We start from the raw sequence: 27,310 nt of genomic DNA on the forward strand, positions 1-27,310 counted from the left end.
TTTTGAAAGTTGCATAGAATTTAGTGGAGATTCATTCACTTCACTGAAATACAATGGCAAAATAGGGGAAAAGGTGAGCTTTAGAAAGGAAATGACAATGTAGGCAGATCCAGTTGAGCATCTGGAAAAGATTTAATGCATGTATTCTTATGAATAAGGCTCCACATTCGAAATAGACCTACTTGGCTTTCTTTCTGTCATCTGTTAATTTCACACTTGTAATAAGGAACCAGTAAGTGAATTCAAACAGATCAGCCTGCAAAGGAAGTAACAAAATCCTGCTCCTGTGCAGGCAGTACTTCAGGAGAAAGAAAATCAGCATCTAGGGAAAAGGGATCTGCCCAGAGTTTTATATAATGCAAATTGGGTGCATGTGTTTCTGAAAATTGAGCTTTTCAAAAAAAGTGAGCTACCGTACATTTTAACCATATCATGACAAACCAATTAAGAAAAACAAGGTAGTCCTTAAATCAAGAGCAGGACATGAAGTGCCCTCCAGCTGCCAGTCTTCAAAAGTACAAAATTACTGCTGTTAATCGCTTACCTATGTGTAAAAATCTGAGCTGTGCTCAAAGGGAATACTTCTGTTGATGCCTACTGGACTAAGCATCCCATGTGATCATTTTCTATGTAAAGAAAACCAACTATTTTTTTTAAAATGGGACACTGCACTTAAATTGCATTGATAAAATACAACAGTGATTGGCTTCAATGTACAATATGCCTCAAATGGTCAATCCTGTTTTTTGAAGAATATCATGCTACACTGTTGTTATATAATTTTTCCCTGAAGCTATGTAATGTTACTTTTAGGTTTTTATCATACAGCAGGCAAGAAATATAATATTTGTTCTGGCATTTTGGTAAGGGTCAAAATAGTCTTATTCAAATTTGTATATGACCTCTTCGACTGATTCTACGTAGGCAGAGTGCCTTGAGTGCTTGGCAAACTGTTATACTGGCCCTCCAGAACTTCTGAAGGGAGGGGATCAAAATGGATTTTAGCAAATGTTCCATTTATAACTTGGATTGATAAGTGAACATAGCAAGTGACTTAAATGAGCTCTTATGGAAAGGGAAGAGATTTGTGGCTTGACTTAATTCATGCTGAAACTCTCCTCTTCTTCGTCATCTCCTTAGCTTTGATGAAGCAACTCAAAGCAGCATTTTGGTTGGAAATGTGCCCACCTCCTTAAAAAAGATGGATAGCTCTTATCTCTTGGGGATCACAAGGCTCCTAACCAGTGGTGAAATGTAAAATTTATTACTACCGGTTCTGTGGGTGTGGCTTGGTGGTGGTGGGGGGAGGTAATATGACTGAGTGGGCATGGCCAACTTTTTTTTTTTTTTTTACTTTTAAAACCATTTTTTCTACAACCTCTTTGGCTGAAGAGGTTGTAGAAAAAATGCTTTTAAAAGCCTCTGATGATCCCAGCTGAGCCGCATGATCATCAGAGGCTTTCTTTTTTTTTTACTTTTAAAAGCATTTTTTCAGCCAAAGAGGTTGTAGAAAAAATGCTTTTAAAAATAAAAAAAAAAGCCTCTGATAATTGCACGGCTCGACTGGGCAATGGGGGGGAGCAGGGATTTTTGCTACCGCTTCTCTGAACCACCTGCCTCCATCGCTACCGGATCAGGCGATCCGGTTCGAACTGGGAGCATTTCATCCCTGTTCCTAACTCAGCCTTGTTCAATATGAACATTTAACTTTTCAAAACAAAATACTTCTCCAAATAGTCCTTTTGTTAAAATATAGTAAAAATAATCTAGACTCTAATTTTCCCTGTTATAATAAATTAGGGGGAATTGTCCTTTGAAGATTTTCCAGCAATTTGGAAGAAAGAAGATACATCTATTATTTTGCCACTTACTTTTCTTCAGTTATAAATACATCAAAGCATCCATTGGCCAATATCTGATCCAGCATCTTTAGCAGTGGAATAGACACCCTAATGAGGAAAGCATAGAATACCATGTTTATACACTTCACATTGACACAACTCACATATAATAAACACTTTATATATTTGCTCCAAAGTCAGATGATCAAACCTAAACTGAGTCCAATCAATCTTGGAATGAACAAGAGTTAATTTGACATCTTATATTGTGAACAAGCAAGATGCCAAACATGTAATCCACTAACAAATTCCAGAGATCTTTAAGGTTTATAAAGAATGATTTTAACAACTGGGAACATTTCATCTTGAAAACAGATAAGCAGAGGATGTGGGCTGAAACATAAGAACTCTTCATCTAACTGAGAAGTATTGTTTGTTATACTTCAGAAAGAATTATATAAAATAAAAGACACAGGAAGTTACAGGAAAACAAATTTTGACTGAATATATTAGAGGGAAAAAACTAACAATAAGGAGTTCAACATGAAATCACCTACTTAGATGACTAGTTTAAATGCCTCCTTCTTCTCTTGATTCCGTATTTCTCACTTCAAAGAAAAACTTTTGCTACAAATATATCGCAGAAATAATATACTAAAAGATACATGGAGATCCCACTACCACTCTCCTATGTTCATAGTACTCAGGGAATTGGAATGTTTAATTTTCACTATCAACTAATTCAGCCAATCACAGAATTTGTTAATTTTTTTTCTTCTCTAAATTGGTTCTGAAAATAAAAGTGGACTCCAAGGAGTATCTGCAGAGAAGGAGAATCAGGTATGTGGAAGTTTAGCATTGGTTCTGCAATCTGCCTAACTCTCTTGCTGGCATCTCCCCCACACCATTCATGTTCTACTGTGGCAAATGTAAACACAGTGCATTTGGATTTCAGAGAAGGATAATGGCACAAAGGGACATTATTACTGTCTAGGAGACATCTCTAATTAGATGCAGTTAAGTTGAACATGGGATACCACATAGATCACTGTAATAAATGCAATCTGTTTGAAATGTTGTGGTATGGGAGATTCTGAACAATTATGAGCTTGAGTGGATATCACAGCTTCTTTTTAACCCACGTAAATGTTCACTGAAACTCTTTTTTTTTTATTATAGTATCTGTTCTTTTAAATTTTTGTTGAAAGATTATAATGGAAGATAAGGGAAGCCTAGAGGCAGCCAGAGATTGGAAATTAGACTGCATCAGAGAAGAATTCCACCTGTTTGAAAAGTCAAACCCTGATAGACAAATTGATTACTAGAGTGAGTAAAATTTGTCATTCTGAATGAACAAGATGACTATAAATTCAAAAAAGGGCTTTGAAGTTGAGGAGTACACTACACTATCACTTTATCAGTTACTTGCTTTTTAGCTATACCAGTTTCTGTGAAATTAGTGATTTGTGGGTGATCATCATGATAATTATTTTGAGATACAACTGTTACAATTTTTTTCTTTGAGAATCTACGAGAAAACTTCCCAAAAGCCATCAAGCTTCAAAAAGTCTGTCTAATTAGCTTGCATGTGTTCTTTAAATTCTGTTAGTCCTTTGGGTTTTAATAGCTCTGATGTTTGTCTGCCAACTGACTGCCATTTCCCTACTGTTCTTTCTGCTTGTGCAGGCATGTGTCTTCAGGAGAAATTGAGGCACACAATATTTGACATCTCTCAAACTGAAAATTCCAGAGGCATATTTCCTTTTCTTGTTGTTTTTGAAATAGAGCAGGGGTCGCAATTCAGTACTTTCAAAGTCTGTTCTACTAACTATGTTACTATGTTGAACTGATGATTTCCAGTTTGGGAGATGTTTTAATAACCATGGCTTCTAACTTACAAGTCATAGATGGAAAATATAAGTTTAATATTCATGAACAAGAAAGCCAAAATCTCCATGAGAAATCTGACCAAAGTTTCCTTCACATGTTGGCATGTTTTGAGGCACCGAGGACTGCAACTCTACCTACCAACTTTCTGGAGGAACACAATAAATATCTGGTGATTTGAGGCTGAATTTTTTTAGGCCCTTTTGAAGATTTAATGACTGAAATGGTTGTGGAAGGTATTTAGGAGGCAGTGTTCCATTTCTATTCTTAACCTTTACCCTACCCAATCCTGCAACCCAAATTGACTGAGATTGTATAGGTCACCTGTCATTCAGCAGATTGTCCTCAAAGACTTTCAGTAAAGTTTCACAAAAACTGTTCATTGCATCTCGGTCATTCTGAATACTCTTGAGATAATTGAACAGGCTTTGGGATGAGCATCGCACCTGTGAGAAAAATTCCAATTTTTTTTTTAAAAGTCTGGCCTATACAAGAGCATCAATATTTGAAAGCATTTTTTTTTAGGTTGCAAAGAATAAATCTTCACATCATGTCTAGTCTCTTAATATTTAAACTTACCTTACCATTTCATTAAAGGAATAATAAAAAAAATCTATGTTAATTGTATAAAAGGAACCAGAGATGAAGCTGCTGCAAATTTCTATTTTCTGAGCACTAGCGAAGATGTTCTTTATCTTCAGGTAGAAGGTTTCAGGTTTCCTAGAGTGAATAGGCAACATTCACATTCTCATTTGAATCTCCTTGATCCCCAGATCAGAGAGGATACAAGACTGCCCTTCAACCCTATGCAAAACAATGTTTTTGAATTACTGGAAAACTGAGCTAAACAAACACATACATATACAAACATATATAAATGAACCAATGAATTATAAACAAGCAATAAAGGGAGAAAGAGGGAAGGAAAAATCTGCCAGGTCTTTTCTTTCCCCCCACCCCAAGGTCAGTGATGATAATAGCCATCCTACTGCTTTTAATATTTAGTTTGAAGTTGTTGGACTCTTATATACAGTAGAAATATATGTAGGAATAAAGCAGAATACAGTAAAAATTAAATTCAAACCTTACAGAGGTATTAATTATCTTAGGGTATTTACAAAACAGCTAAGGGAGGAATTCCAGAAATAACCTCCCCCCCCCCCCCTTGGTAGATTGCTAGATAGATCACTATGTGCAATGAAGCAAAGCTGAAGTGCTTCTCTATGTATTCATCACCACAACTGACTGGACCATCCTGTTCCCACAATCTAGAAAAGATGTCCAGAGATTTCTGCTGAAGATTCAAGAGAATTTCTGGCACATAACTTCCAATGTTCCTGCAAAATATCTTACATGCTCTGTGTACATGCTGCCAATGTCACATTTTTCATGAGAATGAAAAAGAGATGAATAAAGTGAAGGAAGAGGCACCCCTTGTGAATTAAAGCGAAATTGAACTAGGAAGAAATGGCTGGATCTGAGCCTGGAAATCCACTTCAGTGAAGAAATATGTATCTGAAGAACAGATTAAGGAACTCCAATCTGAATCTTGTCTAGCCAAAACCATGAACCCCCCCCCACCAAAAAAAAAAAAAAAAACCCTTACTATTATACAAGTTTAACAACATGTAACTGTAGGCTATGAGAGAAAAGTTACTTCTTAAAAAAACAGGTTGTCAAGGCCAGGTGGGGAAAGTTACTGTGTCCTATCTGGAGGTTTGGGGAAGTAGAATGGTAACCTTCAATAAACCCATGTAGTCCTACAATCTGTCTTTCTGTTCAGATACATCTTTTTTTAAGAGGACGGGAAGTTATCTATCCAAATGAAGAACCTTTTCTTAAATATAACATCATCCAGATTTAGGAAAGCTTTTTTTTTTTTCAATTTCCAAGCTGGATATTTAGAATCAAGGAAACTCTTGCTCTACCAAGAGTATCTCCTTCCAAAAAGGACTTCAGAAACACAAATGGAGTAGGGTTTGATCTAAAAAACTTCTTTCAAAAAAGTTAAGAGGTAACCAGCTGTTTTCTTTAGATGTAAACAATACATAATAGGATTGCCACCGCTCTGAAATAATTATTTAAAAATCTTGAGATTTTTCTTGTCTTAAAAATCTAACTAGCAATGCATCTGACTCATCTCTCTGATGCGGTTTCTGAAATAAGATTTCACCATAATGTCCAGAACACCTAGGCATATTTAGTGGCAGTCTAGCTATTCATAAAGCAATCTTATTTTAAAGAGTCACGGTCATATTGATCTGACTGAAATTCCAGTTCACTGATATTCTGTATTTCTTCAATAAGACCAGATCTGTTTTAAGGATCAGCTACCCAAATGAATAAAGAAACTGCCCAGAAAATGTGGATTGCTTGAGGTTTATTCTTGTTGGCTAGCAAAATGGTTGGCCTCCACCTTCCAGATTTGTAAAACAGCTGAACATAGAAAAGAAGACAGGACGAACTGAAAGAGGTAGACTATATTATAAAAAATAACTGGCAAGATATCATCATGCCCAGGAGCTTGGCTAATTGCTGGAAAGGGGGAAAATAATTTAACTGAATGGTTTAAATTAGATTACATCTGATTTCCACACCTAAAAACAAGAAAAAATGTATTAAGTGGGCTGGAATTTTTTTCCCCAAATTTCTTGTTAGAAATGAATCCATGAGCCACGAAGGTATATGGAACGCTCATTATGCTGTACTGTAGAAGCATAATAGCTTTACTGTCCAATATCTATATTACTAGAAAGTCTGCATAAAAAAGCCCTGAAAAAACAGGTGATTACGCCATATCTGAGATTTAAGATCAGATTGAAATAGCACCAAAATTAATTATTTTATTATTTTTTAAAATTTTATTCATATTTATATGCCGCCCTTCTCCCGAAGGACTCAGGGCGGCTCACAACAATAAAACAACAAAACAATAAATGAATGCTAAAATAATCCAATTAAAATCCCCAACAGTAAAAACTAAAAACTCCCAGAAGATCAGGAGATTTGCTGAAAAAGCCATGTCTTCAGGCCACCGCGGAAACAGCAGAGGTCGGGGGCCGTCCAGAGCTGAGTGGGTAATTCATTCCAGAGGGTCGGTGCAGCCACAGAGAACGCCCTCATCCTGAGCGCCACCAGCCGACATTGTCTGGCCGATGGCACCCGGAGGAGGGCAGCCCTATGTGAACGCACTGGGCAGTGGGAGGCCGGTAGGAGGTGATCCTGCAAGTACCCCGGGCCCATGCCATGTAGGGCTTTATAGGTAAGTACCAGCACTTTGAAGCGGATCCGAAGGACCACCGGCAACCAGTGCAGCTCATGCAGGAGAGGTGTAACACGGGAGTAATGGGAAGCTCCCATAACAACCCGCACAGCCGCATTCTGGACCAGTTGGAGCCTCCGGGTGCATCACAAGGGCATAATTATAAAAAGAATTTACACAGTAGTTAAAAATTAAATACATACATTAATTTAATTAAGTATACAAAATTAAAAATTTAAACCTAGGCAGCTTTAATTCTAAAGAAATAGTGCAATACTAAAAACAAATAGTAGACAAATATATATATAGAGAGAGCCAGTTTGGTGTAGTGTTTAAGGCACCAGGCTAAAACCAGAAGACTTATTTCTAGTCCTCTGTTAGATGCAAAACCAGTTGAGTGACTTTGGGCTAACCATTCTCTCTCTGTCCTAAGAAAAGGGCCATGGCAAACCACTTCCGAAAATCTTGCCAAGAAAGCTTCAGGAACTAGTTCAGGCAGTTGCCAGGAGTCAACACTGATTCAAAGGCTTAAATTAAACAATAAGCAACATAAAAGCCAAAGATATCTATCACTAAGGCTTGTTCAAAAGCCAGAAAACCCAATCAGAGAAGCATTATGTATCTCAGAAGCAAACAAAAAAAGGTTTATGCCCAGATTTATTTAAAAAAAAAATAGCTTCACCTAAAGCAGTAGTTCTTAAATTGGGGTGGGGGGGAGTATATCCTGAGAAAACTGGAGCAATTTGGAACTGCTTGTTGTTGAATCAGTTTTGGACCTTGACTCTGCTCTGAGAGTTTTATTTTTCATGGCAATGGGTTTTTTTTTCCAGTTTTTTTTAAACACCCCCCCCCCGCCCCCCATTATTTTTATAAATAACTCAGGGTGGAGAATCTACCTTTCTTCCCAAAGTCACCCAGCTGGCTTCTGTGGCTAAGGTGGGACTAGAGTTCACCGTCTCCTGGCTTCTAGCCTGGTGTCTTAACTACTAGGTCAAATGGCTCACTTGTTAGTAGATCTACTTTCATTCACATATTGCACATTCTTTAAGCTCATCTATGCTATTTTGGGAATAACTGCTGAGGCTGCATTAACTATAATAAAAGTAAATTAGAATTTATTAAAATGATAAATTGGCATTTGATAGGTGGAGATTTGAACTCACAGCTTTGCACTTTTATAAAGCTAGTCATTCATACTTCTAGGCTACATAGTGGTGGTCAATAGGAGAAAGCTTATTTATTCACCTAACTGTATTAGGTCATCTGACAGAAAGCAGAAGGAATACATAGTGGGGGATTCTTGAAAGGAAGAGTAATTCTACTTCCATTCAGCAAAATGGGCAGTTTTGCTGAATTAGCTTCTTCCTCCTAATTGTGTAACTCTAACATGCTTTTGACAGCAGCAGAAGGAAGGCTTCCAAAGATCTGCCAACCCCCCCTCCCTCTCCACCACTGCCCCCAGAGAATTGGAGCTTGCCACCTCTGGGTCCACAGAGAGGAGCTGTCTAAGCCAAGAGGTCAGAAAACATCCCCTGAGCCATTTTACCTCCGACCCACCCCACTGCTCTGAAAATCCGGGAGGGGGCTGGCTGAAGGTTCCCTGTCAAGAGTAGGAGTATCTGAAGTGCATGTGCTGTGAGTTCTAGTCCCGACCTAGGCACAAAAAACTGGTTGGGTAACTTTGGACCAGTCACTCTCACAGCCCAACTCACCTCATAGGGTGGTTGTGGGAAAGCAGGAGGAGGGAGAAGGGAGGAGTATTAGTTATGTTCACCACCCAAAAATAAAGATGGGGAAAAAAAATCAATCAATCAAACAAACATTTCAATGCTCTCAATGAATGTTGTTTCAACTATTTGTGGACCAAAGCAAATTAAAAGAACAGCAAGACAGAAAGAGGGAGAGAAATGCTTTCTACATTCCCTACAATCTTTCAGAGGAGGAGGAGGAGGGAGAAAAAGGGAGAAGGGATAGAGAGCACTACAGGGGAAAATGTTGAGAAGACTGAGCTCGCTCTTAAAGAAGTCCAATCCTTCAAGATCAATCTGCTTCCCTTCCTGCACCTCCTTTCTATTCCGAAAATTAAAATCAGGAACTGGTCACTCTCTGTCTGCTCCATTTAGTGCCCTACCAAGTAATGAATGCTCTTTGTGACGCTCAGGAGAAAAGAAGTTTTAATTTCTGTTGTACATTTTGCTGGTCATTAAGGATGTACAAACCATTCTATAGAAGGAACAGCTCATTTGGATGATGTATGCCTCAAGTGAAGCTTGTATGATTCAGGGGCTTTGGTCTGTGTGAGCAACAAAATGTTTTGATCCTGTAGATCAAGCCTATCAAAGATGGCGGCCGGCGGGCTGGATACGTCATGCGTAGGCTACGCCCAGCCCAGGTCTGCAAAGGCAAAAAACGTGGCTATATGTCATGATCCAGCCTGTGATGCGATCAGGTTTGACACCCACACTGTAGACAGATACATTTTTGTGCACTTTGGTACTGCACTGTTTCTAGATTATTTAAAATGCTGACGCTACCTTAAAGCAGTACATCAAAATTGTGTTCCAGTCAAACTTGACTTCTAGTGACAAACATGTGATTTTTTTCTTGATAACAATATAGAAATGGTTATGGGCTTCTTATAGATTTTATTTTTTTTATTTTATTTTTTTTTAAAAAAAATATTCATTTGTTCATTCATTCTCCTCACTCTATACTACAGGTCTCAGATTTCTCCTGGAGACCTCCAATCTGAACATTTGCCAGGTCAGATCCTGCTTAGGTTTTTGAAACTAGCCAAGTTTGGTTAGGTGCTGATTTATTACCAATAGCTAAATTCACATTACAAAGTATTCCAAAAGTTTTTTAAAAAATTCTTGCTGGAAGCCAAAGCTTCACAATAAAGCTTGGAGGGAGAGCACATGTTATAAATGTATCATTAAAACCAACAAGAGACTTATTAACAAATAACTCTCACTGATTTTAATGTGACCTAAATTTGTAAATGCCCCATATTAGCATGGCTTTAATTTTCAGGAAAAGGAATACTAGTTTCAGAAGGAATGTATGTTTGTGAATGTTTTTTGATATAGCTTAAAGTTTCTCTTATTTTTACTGACGTGTGCAACGCTACAGGATGAAAAAGTGGTCTGTAAGCAAAGTGGTGCCAACTACTTCAAGCATATTAAATCACAATAGATTACTACATCTTGGATATTCATACTTGTATTAATGGACCTGTATTCCTATTGATCAACAACTTGCTTCCAGAAATTGGCAGCCAACACTATTACCTCTTAAGTAATATTCTTAAAACATCCCTCCCGTATGTTAAGTAATAAAACTGTTCCAAACAAGTGGTAAGTTTTTATTCCCTTACTGTTGATTCAGTTAAGCCTCCAATTGATACAGTGAGGCCTGTCAGAATGTGGTAGCGATAGGACGCTAATCCCAAAAGCTGTGTGACTTGGGGGAAGGCCTGGGATGGAGCATTCCAATTGAAAGTTACCGCTTCTGACCTGTGAAAAACATTGAAACAAGTACAAAAGTAAACAAGTCACCCAAACTATCATTCATGGTTCTCTCTTCTTTTTTTTAAACTTAAATCTTGAATGCCAAAACGAAGAAATTGTTTTTGCTATTCAACAGAATAAATGTATCTTAAAAGCGTGCAGTATTATTTCACCATCTTAGGACATTTCTTTAAAGGTACGACTTAAAACAATACATTAGTGGTTTTTGCTGCCGTTTCGAGGCAAATCATGCTTCGAGTTGCAAAATATTCTGGATAGGGCAGCTCTATTGAAGTATGAATACACTACAAATGAGTATTTAAAAGCCCTCGCTTGGAGGGAGCTGGAGGAGGATGTGAAACAGCTGAAGAGAAAGTGGAGAAAGATTTCAATACTAATATCTCAAGACCCACTTGAGGTAGTTCCTCTTTTCAAAACAGATTTCCAGTCTAAGGTTACAGACATTTGCCTATAACCACAATTTAAATTGATGGATTTCTTTTCACATATACAGCCAAAGATCTCTTATCCATTCAAGACTGATTACCTTGGAAATATCCTCTCCAAGTCTTCCCGATGGGGTATGTGTGGGACTGGAGGGTTATCAAAGTAAAGAAGGGTGAGGAACACAGATCCTGCATGAGCTCGAAATCGGTCAATTTTTTCAGCTGACTGTTGAGCCACAGAGCACATAATCCGCTTGGAACTGAAAGTTAAAACACCATTTAAAAGACAAATCCAAATCATACATTGCCGAGGTTATTTTTTATTTTTATTTTTTGCTTTGCCCTGAATAACCCTCCTCCCACACCAATCTTTCAGGCTTCTGCTAAGAATTCTTTCCAGAAAGGGGGGGAAAAAATGAATGGTTGTAAAAAAAGAAAAAAGCAGTATCATTATTTTTGCCACAAGGCTGAGGAATAACCCATTTAGGATACTTAGATCTCAGGTCTCTCAGCAGTTGCAGTGGGTAAGATTTGGAACAGGAAGACCCAAGATTAAATTGGTTACTGGGCAGCCATTGCTTCCCAATTCAACCTCTTTGAGAAGTTACAATCTGCATTCCTTGAGCCCAGACAGATGCAAGACAGGACCTGCTCAGGTCTTTCATTAACAATAGTGATGGGAGCAACTGATGGCAATCAATAGGGGTGACTCTTGCAGAAGCCTTTCCAGAAAAGGCTGATTACTTAACCCAAAGCTGGTTACCGTAAGTAATCCAAAGGTTGACATATAATGTTTGGAAAGTACATACACGTTTGCATCAATTAAGGCTGGCTCAGTCCTGGTTAACAACAGGGTTATTTCCATCAAACTCGTCATAGCAGCTTCTCTCACCCTGTCGAAGTAAGCAACCGCAGACATAATTTGCTAATGTTAATTTCTAGCAAGTTTCATATAAATTTATAAATACATCATGACTCTGTGATCAGAATAAAATGCTTTGGTGTGTACGTCATGCACATATTCAGTAATGGCTCCAAGATATTTTTGTTTGGGAAGATAAGAAAACTGAAGCAAAACAAATCAGAGTCAATCAGGCATACGAATTTTGCAGCCAAACCTCAAGGGAACTTTCTACATGCCATGTCTCTATTAATGCTCACCTCATTCATACTCATTTCAGTGAGCAGCTTTCAAAGAACATATATGAGTTTATATGCGTGGGGACTAAAAATAAGCAATAATTGAAGAAAGACAGTAACTCTTTCATGCAGAGGCATGAGATTCTCAGTTCCTAAAATAATGCTTACCCCAACCTTAAAGTTCAAGCATACAGTCTTCACTGTAGTTAGTCATCTTTATTAATTATACAAATTAATTTCAAAAGCACAAAATATACCCAGCTTCAATTTTGTTTTGCTTTCATTTTCCTAGAGCTTCTGAAGCACACTAGTAATTTGGTGTCACATCATCTATTTATGTTTTGCTTTTTAAAATAAATCCCCCAATAGGTGTGTGAAGCATCTTTCATTCCAACATCCAAAGGGCAGACTAAGAATTTCAACTCTGTTTGGTGACACTGCTTCACCACCATGCTTCCACCAGCCTTTGCACTATTGTGTTGGGCTGATGTACTGGCCACAACTCCTACTGGACAAAGATTTTTTTTTTTTGGAAGACTTAATTACATTGTATTAGATCTTTGTGGAACTAGATAGAACGTTGTGCTAATCAGTTATAGGTCAGTGTACCAAAATCAATCTCATCCATTTTGAAACCCCTCTATTTTTATTAAATAAATATGTATGTTTACTGTGACTAAATGTAGTACATTTATGATCACGTCTTTACTTAGTTTTCAGACAAATAGGAAAGAGTTATTTAAAAGAAAGAGGCAGGCCCTGCCATCCGCTCACAATCTATATGACAAGACACAGAAAGGAATGGAGAAAAAAGAAAACAGTTCATTAAGGTCAGAAAGAACTGGAAAGCCATATGCTGGCATTCACATGCAGATATGATTCTATCTTCCTGTGAAATGCTCATTGAAATATCAGTTTGTGGAACTTGTTCCTTTGAACGACTGATTCGAGGAACAAGAATCATAATCATATCACTGACTTCTGGAACCAGGATGTCCTGCCTTCAGCCATTCCAGATGTGGACTATCAACTAGGGCAGACTACAATATGTGGGCTGCAATATTCAGACAACGAGTAGATGGAAAAAAGAGTAAAGAAAGGTCTAGCACACTGCTGCCATCCAGCAGTCTTCCAGAAGTTTGCAATCCAGTCTAGGACATGATATTCTTATGTCCACTGGAACGGATTTGTTTCTGGCAAAGAAAACAAAGCAAGCTTTTTTCAGCTGCTCCTTTTTGGCTGAAATTGTGTACCAACCAGTGTTTTCCTTGCCACAATGTTTTTCCTGCAAGTACGGATCAGATATCGTGGCCCTAAATAACCTGAACTTTTCTCTAGATGTTCCTACTATCTGTATGGTAGTATGAAGAGAATGACCAGTCTTTTTAAACAGTAGATTCCCATTTCTGAAATATTTAGTTCATACACTTGTAACTATGTTCAACCACCTGGAGAAAGCATTTTGTTTTCTAGACTTCTAAAACTGGAAATGGTAGCATTTTTTTTGTTTGTCAAATGAACAGATTATTATAGATCTATAGTCTATGTAGCTATATACACATTTACATTTACATTGAGCTGTGGTGACACAGTAGTTAGAATGCAGTACTACAGGCTATTTTTGCTGACTGCCAGCAGTTTGGCTGCCAACGGTTTGACAGTTTGAATTTCACCAGCTCAAGGTTGACTTAGTCTTCCCTCCTTCTGAGGTCGGTAAAATTGTTGGGGGCCATATGCTGGCACTGTAAATCACTTAGAGAGGGCTATAAAGCACCGTAAAGTGGTATATACATAAATCTAAGTGCTATTGCTATTGCTACGTTAATTTGTATGCTTTTTTTATAACTTGTACTGCATTTTAAACATTTCTTAATGCTTTATTAGCATCCGAAGAATATAAATCTAGGTTGAACGGGCAAAATACATATTTATTCATTCTGCAAGGTTGGCATCCCTTGTGGATAGGACTATGGGATTGTATAACGCTTCAAAGCAACTTAAAGAAAACACTTTGGATCTTGCACAAATGCAACATGCAAATATTTAAGGTTGCCAATGTCCTTCTTTCAGACTTCCACGAAATCTGAAAAAAAGATACAAATTATATAGCTCTTTTCATGAATAGTGAAAATTGCTCTGCTAGGCAAGGTCCAAAGCATTTCTTCCCAATAATTTTCGATCCATATATTACCCTAACTGAATCATTTTTTAGTATTTCTTAGATTTTTTTTTAAACAGAGGAAATTCTACATTTTTGCAATATTAGGAAGGAGTCAAAGACTTCTTCTTACATGGCCCTGCTTTTTTACAGATGGATACACACTCATTCTGTTAAATCAGGGGTCAGCAACCTGCGGCTCTGGAACCGCATGTGACTCTTTCATCCCTCTGCTGAGGCCCTGTTGCTCAAAATATGCATTACAACCACCAATGTGTGATACCCACCAGCATGCGATTTATTAAACTTTTCGACCCCCAGTAGGCCAATCATGGATAAATCCAAGAAAAGAAAAGTTTCAGAAGAAAACAGAACGTTTAATTCAACTACATATGCTAGTTTTGTGGCCGCTCAAGAAATAGTCAGGCACGGGAAGGGTTTTGTGGCTCCCGGTGTTTTCTTTTCTGTGGGAAATGGGTCCAAATGGCTCTTTGAGTGTTTAAGGTTGCAGACCCCTGTGTTAAATTAACAATGCATCTCACAACCAATCTCATTTGTACACACAAAATCTAGATAACCTCATATGGGGAAAAAACTATTTTTCACATATTCTAGGCTTTATGCTATTTATGGGAAACATTCAATAGCCCAAATAAGATATCACTGCAAGCAAACAATTGAATCAATACAATATCTATATATTCTTCCTATCAAATATTAAAAGTATTAAAATTTTCCAACAACAATTATTACAGGCTATCCAAAATGTTCCCATGTATGTATGTATTTATTTAGAAAATTTATATAGCTGCCTACTCGCTCATACCAATTCTAGGCGGCTTAGATATGAACAATAGAAGCCAAATTCTAATGAACTAGGAAAAGTTACAGCTGCAGGATGATATTGCTATATTAATCATCAGTCCTTCTCCTGATGCTAATTTTCTGCAGTGAAATATGCCGTCAACAAAAAAAAGAACCCCTTTGAGGAAATCTAACCAGGTCTTCTTGCTTGTCCAAATCAAGCAAGAGAAGACACCTTCTTCAGAAGAAATCCTTTTCAAGGACCGAATCACACTATGTGCAACTAGGTAAAGATTTGGTTGCTTCTTCGTGCAGATCAACCTCCTATGTATTCACGTAATCAAGCTAGAACCTGGCATCAGATGGCTTTAATTCTGGGCATTCGTTAATTAATTGACTATTGAAAGGCAATTTTAATGTAGAATTTAAAAGTAATTCTGTTTTAGTACTAGTGACAACAGTGAAAATGGATTATTGAATAAGAGAATGAAAAGATAATGAAAGACACAGAAAAGATAGCAAAGGTGCACCCAGAAAGATGTTTTGGAGAACAGAAAAATGTGCATTGTAATAGTGAATGGATGCATTTTTCTGCAAAATGATCTACTGAACACCTCACCTGATCTGTTGTTACACTGCCAGTTTTATAACTCATTCCCAAGAAATTTATCTGTATCACAACACGGCAACGCATGTTATGCATTTTTGACTTTTTTACAGAAAATTCAAAGTAATGAATATGTAAATAAGAATTAGCCTACTGGGTTTCTGTCTCCATTTCCCTGCACAAGCATGTACACAAGTGTGCACTCATACACCCACACAGAGAGCAATTAGACCACTTTCAATCAAAGAACCCTTTTTCACACAACTTGCTCTTAAGGTTTTTATATTTAACACCTGTAGACAGAATTTGGACAAGTCCCAGCAAACAGTCTGTCAAAAGGAATGTTAAGTTTGCATATGGAAAATACAGTTTGTTAGCTTTCCCACGAATCCTTTAAAAAAAATAATAATCAAAGCTTCGTGTACATTCCTATTCCTTTTGGACTTTTTTTTTTCCCACTGGAGCAAACACACACCTCAGAAAGTATTTTCCCAAGAGTACCCGCGCATTCAATTCCCCTTCCAACCCATTGAGTACGTAGCATTTTTTTGACTCTGAAAAAGGTTGGAGAGCTTAAAGAAGAAGCTTTGAGCTAGTGGGGTTTGACTATCTGGTCAGAGGTAAGAGACATATTATTTAACATAGAAACAGAAATGCTTTGAAACATTCAAATTTAATATTTCTGTCCTGAAATAAGTATAAATTCTCGAATAAGCTTGACTATAAATTTGTATCTATGTTTATTTTAGAATTAATAATTCAGGATATATAAATTCTAGAATAAACATGGATACAAATTTGTGAATACATCGTTGGAATCTCTGTTATATTTTCCTAAAACGTTAAATATTCTGGAAAGGGATAGCAGAGAAAATATTCCTTTCTTAAGTAACTCCACATTCTTACTTAATACTACCCCTCTACCTACAACAACTTTCTGTAGGTTTTTTCTTTCTGATCAAATAGTAGCAGAAGGAAACATTCACAGCAGTAAGCTATAACTGCCCTAATATGATTTGGGGCCCCAAAACTAAAGTTGCCCTTAAAAAATAAACAATAAGTAAAATCTAAATATGGATTTCCCACTACCATTATGTCTTCAATCACTCATTGCATATTTATGCTATGCTATCTTTGAATTTGGTTACATTCTGAAGCTACAAATTATACGCTCAATTCTTTCTACATTCTTTCACAGAAGTTTCTTTAGCATGTAAGCATGAAATATGCCAGAAAATATTTTTAATTGATTGGTTTAAGGATACATGTAGCAATTTAAAACAAAAAATAGTTCACTTTTTTGTGTGCTGCAATGAAAAGTTGCACAAAACCTATTTCTTTAATTTTAAAACTCCTTAATTTAAATATCTTGGCTCTCCATAACTTAACAATAAAAATAATACACTGTCTTGTTCAAGTTGAGCTCAACTTTTGGTGATTTCATGGCCACATGAAAATCCAAATAGTTGGCCAAATAGTTTCCTTGGCAGCACTAGAGGAAATCTTCTTTCAGGTTATAATTTTGATTTCCCAAGCTAGTCTATAAGAGCCTTTGGAGTCTCCCATCAAAGTCCTCACAAGGTCTGACCTTGTTTTGTTTTGTGCAACTAGGCAAAGTTATGCAATACAATTTAATAATAGGAAAATTCAAATGTTCATGTAAAACAAATTCACTTTTTGTTAAGCTATGAGTACAAATGGTTAGACATTCATGTTTTTATTTATGTCAAAATAAAACTTTGTGGTTTGTAGATAATAGAGATAATGAAAAGCAGTTGCTCTTTAAAATAATGTGTGCAAAATGTGGCTTGTAAGAAGTAGCAATGTAAGAAGCGAAGGAGTCTAACTGTTGGTACAACTACACCCTCTGCTGTTTAATTACCATAATGGAATATCAGAACAGCTAATCTGTTCTTTCAGAGTGAAATAAAACTAATTTTTTTGAATTAAACTAAGTGACAATTAAAAATAAACATTTGGAAGGTTTCTCATGGAAGAAAGCCTCAAAAGTAAGTAAAAGTCTTAGTAAGATGCCACATTTTCTCTGACTCTATCATTTTTGCTTTGCATTATAGAACAAATCTGGGACTTTATCAAGACCACATTCATCTTACCATGCTCCAACATCGCCTCGGCTGTCTGTTGTGTAATCATTCAGACCATCCAACAATATGTTGTATATCTCTGTAACGTTACTTTTACACACAAATTCATTTGGTGATCCTTCTCCATTCACCCCTACTGTCAAGCAAACTCTAAAGGTAGAAGGAAGAAAGCTAATTATTATAATCATATAATATTAAAAAAATAACATTTGTGCATTAACAAATTTCTCCTTAACCCAATAAATAACTGAATATCTCAATACCACCTATTAATCAAAATGTAAGTAATGCATCTTACAAGTAGTCCTTGACTTATGTCCATTCATATAACAATGGTTCAGAGTTACAACAATGCTGAAAAAAAGTGACTTAGGGCCTGATCTCGAAGTTGTGACAATTGCACTACCTCTCCAGTCACATGCATGCTATTTGGCACTTGGCTACCAACTCACATTTACGACCACAACTAGGATAGTTGCAATATCCTACAGTCATGCGATTGTGATTTGCAACCCTCCAGATGGCTTTCAGACAGCAAAGTCAATGGGAGAAGCTGGGTTCACGTTACTGTTTGATTTACTTAATGAACATGTGATTCACTTAACAACCATGGCGATTAACTTAATTATGTGATAAAAATGGTGGCAAAATCTGGTTGAGTCACCTGATGACTCACTTAACAACCACATCACTTAACAACTGAATTTCTGGACCCAATTTTGGTCATTAAGTCAAGGACTACCTTGATATTATAAAAGTTTTGTCGATAGATAGATAGATAGATAGATAGATAGATAGATAGATAGATATCGAAAGATATAGATAGAGTTATAGATAGAGTTATAGATAGAGATAGATAGATGATAGATAGAGATAGCTAGATAAGAGTTATATCTACCTACCTACCTACCTACCTACCTACCTATCTATCTATCTATCTATCTATCTATCTATCTATCTATCTATCTATCTATCATCTATCTATCTATCTAGAATTAGTTTTGGTATGTTATGTAGAATTAACTACAGATTGGGAGGGGAAGGCAAGGGAACATATTGCTCAGGTGATTGTAATATTCTCCTAGCCAAGGTTTTTTTTATACCTAATGACATAGAGAAAGACCTGAGTACAATGGGAAATTTAGAGGGAATCATTCCATCAGCATTTCAGTTTGCTCCTGAGTGACAAGTTGTTCAGCAGTTTTACATAAAAAGGTGATGTTTTACTAGTCCCTTAGGTCTTATGATCTCTAACAGGTTGAAAGTTACAGGACATGCAAGTACTTTTGTCATTTACAATGGATATTTAACAAAGCAGTAAGCAATTACCTCTACTAACAAGTTGCCACTGGAAGCAAAGCAGGGAGTCCTGGAGAAAATCCCACTGGCAAAGATTATGGCTTGTTTGAGAGGCACAATTTCCATCGTCACTCCCTACGTATCATGTTACAGGGCCCACTTTTTGCAGGGTTTCCCCCACAGATTACAGAATTCATTCTACATAGTTTATACCAGTTCTTCCCAAACTGTGAGATAACTTCCTTTGGGGAAGTATAGAGTCCAGGGGAAGTGTGAAAAGTCTTTTAATTTATTAAATTTAGATGCCACCCATCTCACTATTGAAGCGACTGGGTGGCTTACAAAATGATAAAAAGTTGTATGTAGTTGCCTATTTTAACATCTAAACCAAGAAGAAGAGATACAGGTAGTCCTTGATTTAGGATTGAGTCCGAAATTTCTGTTGTTAAGTGAGACATTTGTTAAGTGAATCACTGTAGTTGATAAATTCGTAATCTGGTTGTTAAGTGAATCTGGCTTCCCCATTAAGGTCACAAGTGGTGTTCATGTGACCCCGGGACACAGCAATGGTCATAAGCATGAACCAGTTGCCAAGCATCTGAATTTTGATCACATGACCATGGGGATGCTACAAAAGTTCTAACTGTGAAAAATGGTCATAAATAACTTTTTCCAGTGCTGTTGTAACTTTGAATGGTCACTAAATGAACTATTGTAAGTGGAGGACTACCTGTACTTCTGAGTATGTAAAAAATTGACTTGCAGATGAAAATCCTAAGATTACATTGTTAACAGCCAGATTTTTAACTACGGCTATAAAAACAAGGCTTTTAGTAACAAATCAATACTGAGGTTTTAACCCTATTATGTATTATTTATTAAATATTTTATTTCATAAATTGTTTTATCCAATGCCAAGTTCAGTTTATATTCGTAACTTGCTTTTAAGCCTTTTGGCCATAATAAAATTGACTGAGGTTCTTACCACTTTTATTAAGTTTTGCCTGACCAAAAAAAAAAAATGGCAAGAGACATATTTATATAAATTAATTCACAGTATTATATTCTTAACTACTAGGTACATGAAATAGAAAGGATTACATACTTTGCAACAGCTTTTAGGCCATCTCTTCTGGATTCAGCAAAACTCACACCTCCAGAAACCGAAGTGGCTTTTTTCAAAGCATCTAAAACCTCGAAGAATAAAAGAAAATCCAAACACTAAACCAGTACTGGACTATGTTTCTCATAAAGTATTAGGCAGAATAATGGAGATGAAGCCGTTACAATAAAGTGGGTCACAGAAGGAAAATGGAAGATGGTAATGAAAATATGTAGTAGTTTTGCACATTACAAAGCAGACATTTCATGTGGTTTATTAGAGGCGTGCATTACATTCAGTCAGATATCAAGGCTGGTTTTCATTTACAAGGGTGACAAGACAAGCCTAAACCTGCCCCGTTTCAGTTCTGTATCTCCATGGAGTTTGGCTTCCGTGAAGCTCCAGCACATTGCAAAAGACCTATTAGCAGACTTTCACATATACCCTAACACCCAAGTCATTCACGGAAAGAGCAAGAGGAGGATTACTGGATTCAGTAATCCAGCCAGCCTGCCCCTGAATCAAACGGATTCTAATAATCAAGCCCTATTGGATGTCTCTCTCAATGGATCTTGCCGAATGAGTCTTGTTTATATTTTGTTCCACCTTGCTGATGCCTATTCCATCTTTCTGAGTGGATCGTACAATAATATTTTGTGGATCTGTTTTGACTGGTTGCTTTGGCCATACGATCTAGTTTTCAAAAGTTAACCTTTTATTACTTCCACCTCAACCACTGATAAGCCAACTGTGCTTTATTTAAGAAATGTCATAATTCTTTACAAGCAACTTTTTTATGTACAAAAATAGTTAATCTGTCTGAAATTTCACATTGATATTCTCAAAATCCATGACATTTTGTCTTGAAACCACCAAATACTTACAGTGATCATCACCACTGTTAGGGTTTATAAGCTATACAGTTCCCAACTTCTATAAAATCTGTTATCCTGCAGCCATTCAAATCAGGATCTATACCACTATCTATACTCTCCTTGAATCAATCCATCAGCCACATAGTGGTAACTTTTGCAATGGTCTCTTTTCTGAATCGGCAGTGGTGGCTTCTCCTTTGAGATTGTCCTTGCAGACCCTCAAATACCCAACCTCCACATAGTGCTGAGCAATAAGTGGGAGCAGGGACAGGCCGATGATCCTCTGGGATATCCAATCTACATCCAGCAGCTGTCATCTGGCCCATCTCCCAATACTGCAGTACTCACTACTCAGTACTCACACCTACTACTCCTGAATATAGAAGGAACAGCAGAATGTAACATTTGAACCTTCCCATTGCTTCAGCCAGTTCTATACTGAATAAGACAGGACTCTACTTAAAGGGGCCTGGTGGCTCAGCAGACTGATAGCATTGTGATTAACACCAGCTGTCTGCAATTACTGTAAGTTCGACTCTCACCAGCTCAAGGTTGACTCAGCCTTCCATCCTTTCTAAGGTAGGTAAATTGAGGACCCAGTTTGTGGGGGCAATAAGCTGACGTTGTATAAATATACAAAAGTATGAGGGCTATTGCTTAACGCATTGTAAGCCGCCCTGAGTCTCCGGAAAAGGGCGGCATATAAATCAAATAAAAAAAAAAAGACTTTTTGAACAATGTAAATTATGGATTTTGGCTGTATGTGCTGGAGAGTTGGTGCTTCGGGAACATAATGTGTGGCCCCCTCCCCTGATGAAAGGCAGGAAGCTGACAGTGACTCTCCAGTTTTTCCAAATCACTTTACTTGTAGTCACAATCTGGGCATTTGGCACCCACAATGAGAACAATGGAGTGAAGATGGTAGTGGAGCTGAGTGATAGAGAGTGGAGTAGTAGTTGGGGGTCAGAGGATGTGGTGCCTGTTAGGGTGATATAGGGTAGAGAACAGTGTTGCATAAAATGAACTAATAGTTAGCATCCAGGAATGCTGGGTGCTAAAGAAGAAGCATCCCAAAGTTCTGATCAATGAACTGGAAAGATTATTGTGTGAACACAGGCTCTTTGTTTTAGGAGGGGTGAGGGAGACTTGTTTATTTAGGGGAATAAAAGACAAAAACATCTATCTTTTGCATAGTCAGATCACTTTATATTCATTAGTTCTTTGCAATGACCCTTCACTGCAGGAAGAACTCATTTGACTAATCTGCTCTAGATTCCCAATGGACCCTGTTGGGTTTCAATAAGATTTTGGGGATATTTCTGAGGCTCTGATGTATAGTTCACCTGAGGCCCTTTTGACTGACTGGAACAGGATGCCAGGACAGTGTCAGGGGGATCAAATTGCACTCTGGTAGCCTCTCTATAAGCAAATCCCATAGACATACCCAGAAAAAAAAGATGCCTAGAGAATGCCTCTGAAAATAAACAAGTAAATCTGATCAAATATTTCTTTAAGCATTTCTTGAGAGAGATCCAGTTCTTAAAAGAAATTGTCATTTCTCAAGAAATCTTTCCTAGATACAAAAGAGTAAACTCTCTGGTGTCCAATATTCCCTTTTTTGGGGTAAGATTATCAAGAGTGGCTGTGCAACTACGGAAGAGTCTGGATGATAACATATTATCTGGACTCCTTCCAGATGGATTACAGACTGAGATATAGCACTCAGATAGTGTTGATTACATTTACAGATGACTTTTGGCAGGACCAGGATAGAGATGCATGCACCCTAGGCAACCTTGAACTTGGGTTCTCAGCGCCTGCTGGAAGAGCAGTTGGCAGCCACGACAGGAAAGCCTTTGCACAAATCATCTTATCTGCTAACTGAGCCCACTCATGGTCTTTGATGTCCTCCTTTTATCACCCCCCACCTCTCTCTCTCTCTCACACACACACACACACACCTCAACTACCACAATATGAATCACATGGGACTGTCTTGAAAACCACCTAGAAGGTGCAACTAAACCAGAATCCAGTGGCATGAGTAACTATGGATGAGATTTCATAATTAACCATGTCACATAGCTGTTTCACAAACAGCCCTGGCTCCTTATAAGCTTCTGGGACAATTCAAAGCTCTGTTTATCCTCTCTAAAGCCCTTCATGGCACAGAACTAGTTACTTGCAAGACCATCTGTCTCTAACTGTCTCTGCTCAATCTATGAGATCCAGCAGATTATTCATGCTTTTGATCTCTTCCACAAAACAATGCCTTCCAGTAGCTGTTGTGTTTCTTCAAATTGTAAGTTTCCCAAATTAGACAGACATCCAATAAATAAATATGTGACTCCTTGATATCCAGATGTAAATGTGAGATAATGTTGAGATTTCACCATTAGTCTTAATTGACAATGGAGACCAAATGAAAAGTAGCAGAAATCTGGTTATACATTGGCAATATAATCTATTTTATGTTTAACGAAGCAATCACGAATCATTAAAATACTGTTTTAAAAATACTTGAAAACTGTTATAAAACATTCTACCCTGCACCTTAGCTCTCACCTCCTGGAGTTTGCCTTTTAGAAGGAACTTCGGAAGGGCACCTATGGCTAGAGAAAAACCACAGCGAATCATTTCCTCATGGCTTTGAAGGCCTGAAATGTATTGCACCACCAAATCTGAAAAACATAACAGTCACTGTCTGAGTAATTAAAACTCCAGAAACAATGCTTTACAGCATTAAAATAACTACTGATTATTCTTGAGGGAGGGTGATGATTAAACAATTGAAAATTGTTTATGTAATATTCCGTATATATTGTATTACTAATATTTCTTATATCCAAAAACCTTCAAAAGTTTTATTATGACAATGTTTTGACAGCAAAGCATGAGAGTAAGCACCACAAGATGGCACGAGTCCATTTTCCTTCAGTGACATCATTCTATAACTTCGAGCCATTCAGCATAACTTCACTGCAAGATATGTTGTAAAGCATTAGCAGTGAATTCTCTGAAAATGAGGAAAGCATTTTTAAAAAACACTGTCAGGAAAGAAATTCCAAGAATTTTTATATACATATTTATTTCCTTTGGGGAAAATATTAGATTTTCATCCTGCTGGGTTTCCAGAGAGCTATTAAAAAGCTGGTTCTTTTACCAAACCATGGAGCAACAGGAAGTCTACCCCCTATAAGTAGCTTTAGTGTGGTAGATGTTTGTACTGTAATCATCCTCGGTGTGCACCATATATTTTTGGTGTTTCTGTTTCTGCTCGGTTTTAGCAGTTATTTCTTTGATGGTTTAACCCCATTCTGTAAAACACCTAAAATTACACTATGATTGACCAGTAGACAAATAAAGAAAAAAGTGAAGCAGCACAGTGGATCAGCACAGCATTCACAAAGCATTAGCCTATGAAACAAGGAAAAGTTCTAATTTAACGAAAACACAAACACGTTCATTAAAAATTAAACAAAATAATATGCTAGAGAAAACATGGGTAATTGGCTGAACAAAAGTTTGTTCTATATGACATTTAGTTCAGGCTAGTTTGGCTTATGTATGCTCTTTTTTTTTTTTTTTTTAGTTAGCAAGATCCCATAAGTTATCTTTAAATAACAAATAGAAGTGAATTGGGTGAATCATTACCTTGCTCAGCTGGATTTGCTCCTCCCTCTTCATTGCAGTAATACTCATTACATAAAGCAGCTAATGCAGACACTGCCGACTCCTAAAACAAAAGCAAAACCACAAGTATATAGAATTACTTCTCTTTCAAATGCACTTTGAAAGAATTCTACTGTAGAGACACCTGATAGGTCATCTGCAAAAGTCCTACGGTAACATATTTAATGTCTATCCATGCAATTATTATGTCAGAAAACCCAATCATCTGAGATTTCACACAGTTGAGTAATATCCTATGTTCAATGTTCCACTTTAGGAGCCAGAAGCAAGTTGGGCTGGTCGAACAATGCTACATTACATATTATCCTGAACTAAAACCTCCATTTAATAGTAGGATGGGAAGATATTGCAATTAGTTTAGTATAGCTTTAATCATGGCTCTGAAGAGATAATACATTGAACTACATTTCAGTACGCTCTAGTTATAGCTTAAATAAAACATTGTTTTTTGTTATTTAATCAGTACTTTTGTTACCCAATTGTACAGCATTTGGATCGGTGACTGTAATAAAGTATTTGCTATTATATCAACTATTGATCTGATTTATCTCAAGTTGATATGCTATACAGGTAGTCCTTGACTTGTGACCATAATGGAGCCTGTCCATCAATTATAAATTGTGATGGTTGTAAAGTGGGTCACCCATGTGTTTGCAGACATCATTAAGCAAATCACTGTGATTGTTAAAAGAATCTAGGGTCATGAAGTGAATACCATGATCATTAAGCATTGATCTCAAAGGGGCACTTTTGCCAAAAACCAGAGTTAATGGCCAGTTGTTGACAAAAATGACATAAATCACGGTCACATGACCATGAGATGTTGTAAATGTAGGCCAGCTACCGAGCACCAGAAATATGATAACATGACCACGGAAGGAAAGGGTGGATCTATTCTCTGCTTTGTTTTAGAAACGCTAGAAATTTAAACTGTAATATAGCAACAAGCAAAATATGATATTTAGACCTTTTAAGATCAATACAGATAAAATTACTGTACTTTTATTTGCTGTCTTGAATTGCTTGAAATAAGATGAAGGCTTTGTAAACTATCATTTATCAGCCACTGCCAGTCACCTGAAGATAAAGAAAACATACCTTGGTAGGGTTGCATTACTTTTTAGTACATCTACATCTTTTTAGAAATCCTTACAAGTTCAAATTCCAAGTGAAATTTGTTTCAATTTCTTTTCGCCACTATATTTTTAAAAGATGTTCCACAAATACAATATTCACATAAAAACCCACCAGAATAGCAGGCATACGGGACATAAAAAAGCAATTGCTATTCCGTATTTTCCTGGAATTGCCATCGTTCTATAATATCTCTAACTGGCTTCAATGGCCCTCGACTTCCACCCATTGACATTCTGACATAACTGTGATGAATGAAGCTGAATATAGCAAACATGGCTATATTCTGTCAAGATGACAGAAGGGGGGGAAAAAAAGGTAAGAAGTATATTGAACTATAAAGGAATTTACATGATTATAATTCTTGCTAAATAAATAATACTATTTATTTGCTATAATCATCAACAAACAGACATGGTAACTCTACAACATGACAAACATCACCTACCAATTATGGGATCTTTTCTAAAAGGCATTTTTGAAAGTGACAACTTTTCAATCAAAGTGCAGACTAGAAAACAAGAAGAGGAAAAAAAGCAATCAGAGCCCCATTCACTGAATTAAAGGGCATTCACAAACCTTTTTACATGGGGTCAGGATTCATGAAGTCATACCGTTATTACTACAGAGTAAATAGCCACCGTATGGCAAATCTGTTAGCAGAGGGAGATATAACAGGAAAAAAATACTGCTTCAGAGGACGGCAGTAGGAAATTGTATTCCTCATTGAAATTCTGATCCCATACCTTCAACATCAGGTTCTGAGTGCTGGATCACTGGAGGCCTTTATCTCAGGGGCCTCTAGTGAGATAAATGTTGAATACCAGGCCCATTTGTAATAAAAAGTGTATTTTTGTAATTTCATTTTGGAGGAGAATGTGGACCTGGTATATATCACCAGTATTTAGCTGGGAGAGAATGGAGGGGTTTCTTGACCTGATAATAGTATCTTCAACACTAAGGTAGGAGAGGAGGGGTACAATGAGATTCCATGAGAATCTGATGGTGCTCGTATTTGTTCTGTGGTAATTTGATGATGGCCTGTCCTGTTGTTTTGCAGGAGATCAAAATGGAGCTTGGGTTGGTGATGGATTCCTTCATATTTTGCATTATGGGGATGTCTGGGAATTCACAGATGTTATAGAAGATGACATCAAGTTAACATAGAACCATGGGCTTGTCACGGTCACCATGGTCTCAAGTCACACGGGCTGCACACATTAAATCTGCTTAGATTGTGATTTGAGGGTGGATTAGATCAGACTTAAAGTACAAAGCCCCTACTGAGAACTAGGACACATCTATCAAGATGGTTTTTCAGGCATCTTAGGAATCTATGAATATGTTCTCAGTAGCATATCCTCATTGTGGAATTGTTTGGCTTTTGAGATCAGAACACCTTCTCTCCTTTTCTCATTTAGCACTTCTTTTTTATGGAATGTTTGGAG

The 27,310-nt window shown here is 37.1% G+C and overlaps 1 protein-coding gene across 1 annotated transcript in view; it reads right to left on the reverse strand.

Annotated features, from left to right (window-relative positions):
• The window catches only part of TBCD (tubulin folding cofactor D), a 148,634-nt gene that overhangs the window by 10,910 nt on the left and 110,414 nt on the right, over positions 1-27,310 (reverse strand). Inside the window, exons 24-34 of the mRNA XM_070937478.1 lie at positions 26,311-26,373; positions 25,729-25,805; positions 24,690-24,771; positions 23,601-23,716; positions 20,164-20,252; positions 17,769-17,909; positions 11,755-11,838; positions 11,047-11,205; positions 10,367-10,505; positions 4,053-4,174; positions 1,872-1,949 (exon numbers count right to left, since the gene is read on the reverse strand). Of these exons, the coding sequence (XP_070793579.1) occupies positions 1,872-1,949; positions 4,053-4,174; positions 10,367-10,505; positions 11,047-11,205; positions 11,755-11,838; positions 17,769-17,909; positions 20,164-20,252; positions 23,601-23,716; positions 24,690-24,771; positions 25,729-25,805; positions 26,311-26,373 (1,150 nt within the window). The remainder of the gene's footprint in view (positions 1-1,871; positions 1,950-4,052; positions 4,175-10,366; positions 10,506-11,046; positions 11,206-11,754; positions 11,839-17,768; positions 17,910-20,163; positions 20,253-23,600; positions 23,717-24,689; positions 24,772-25,728; positions 25,806-26,310; positions 26,374-27,310) is intronic.

Source organism: Pituophis catenifer, unplaced genomic scaffold (genome assembly GCF_029215685.1).
Source record: "Pituophis catenifer annectens isolate HBS135680 unplaced genomic scaffold, rPitCat1.0.hap2 SCAF_2, whole genome shotgun sequence".
Classification (NCBI taxonomy): Eukaryota; Metazoa; Chordata; class Lepidosauria; order Squamata; family Colubridae; genus Pituophis; species Pituophis catenifer.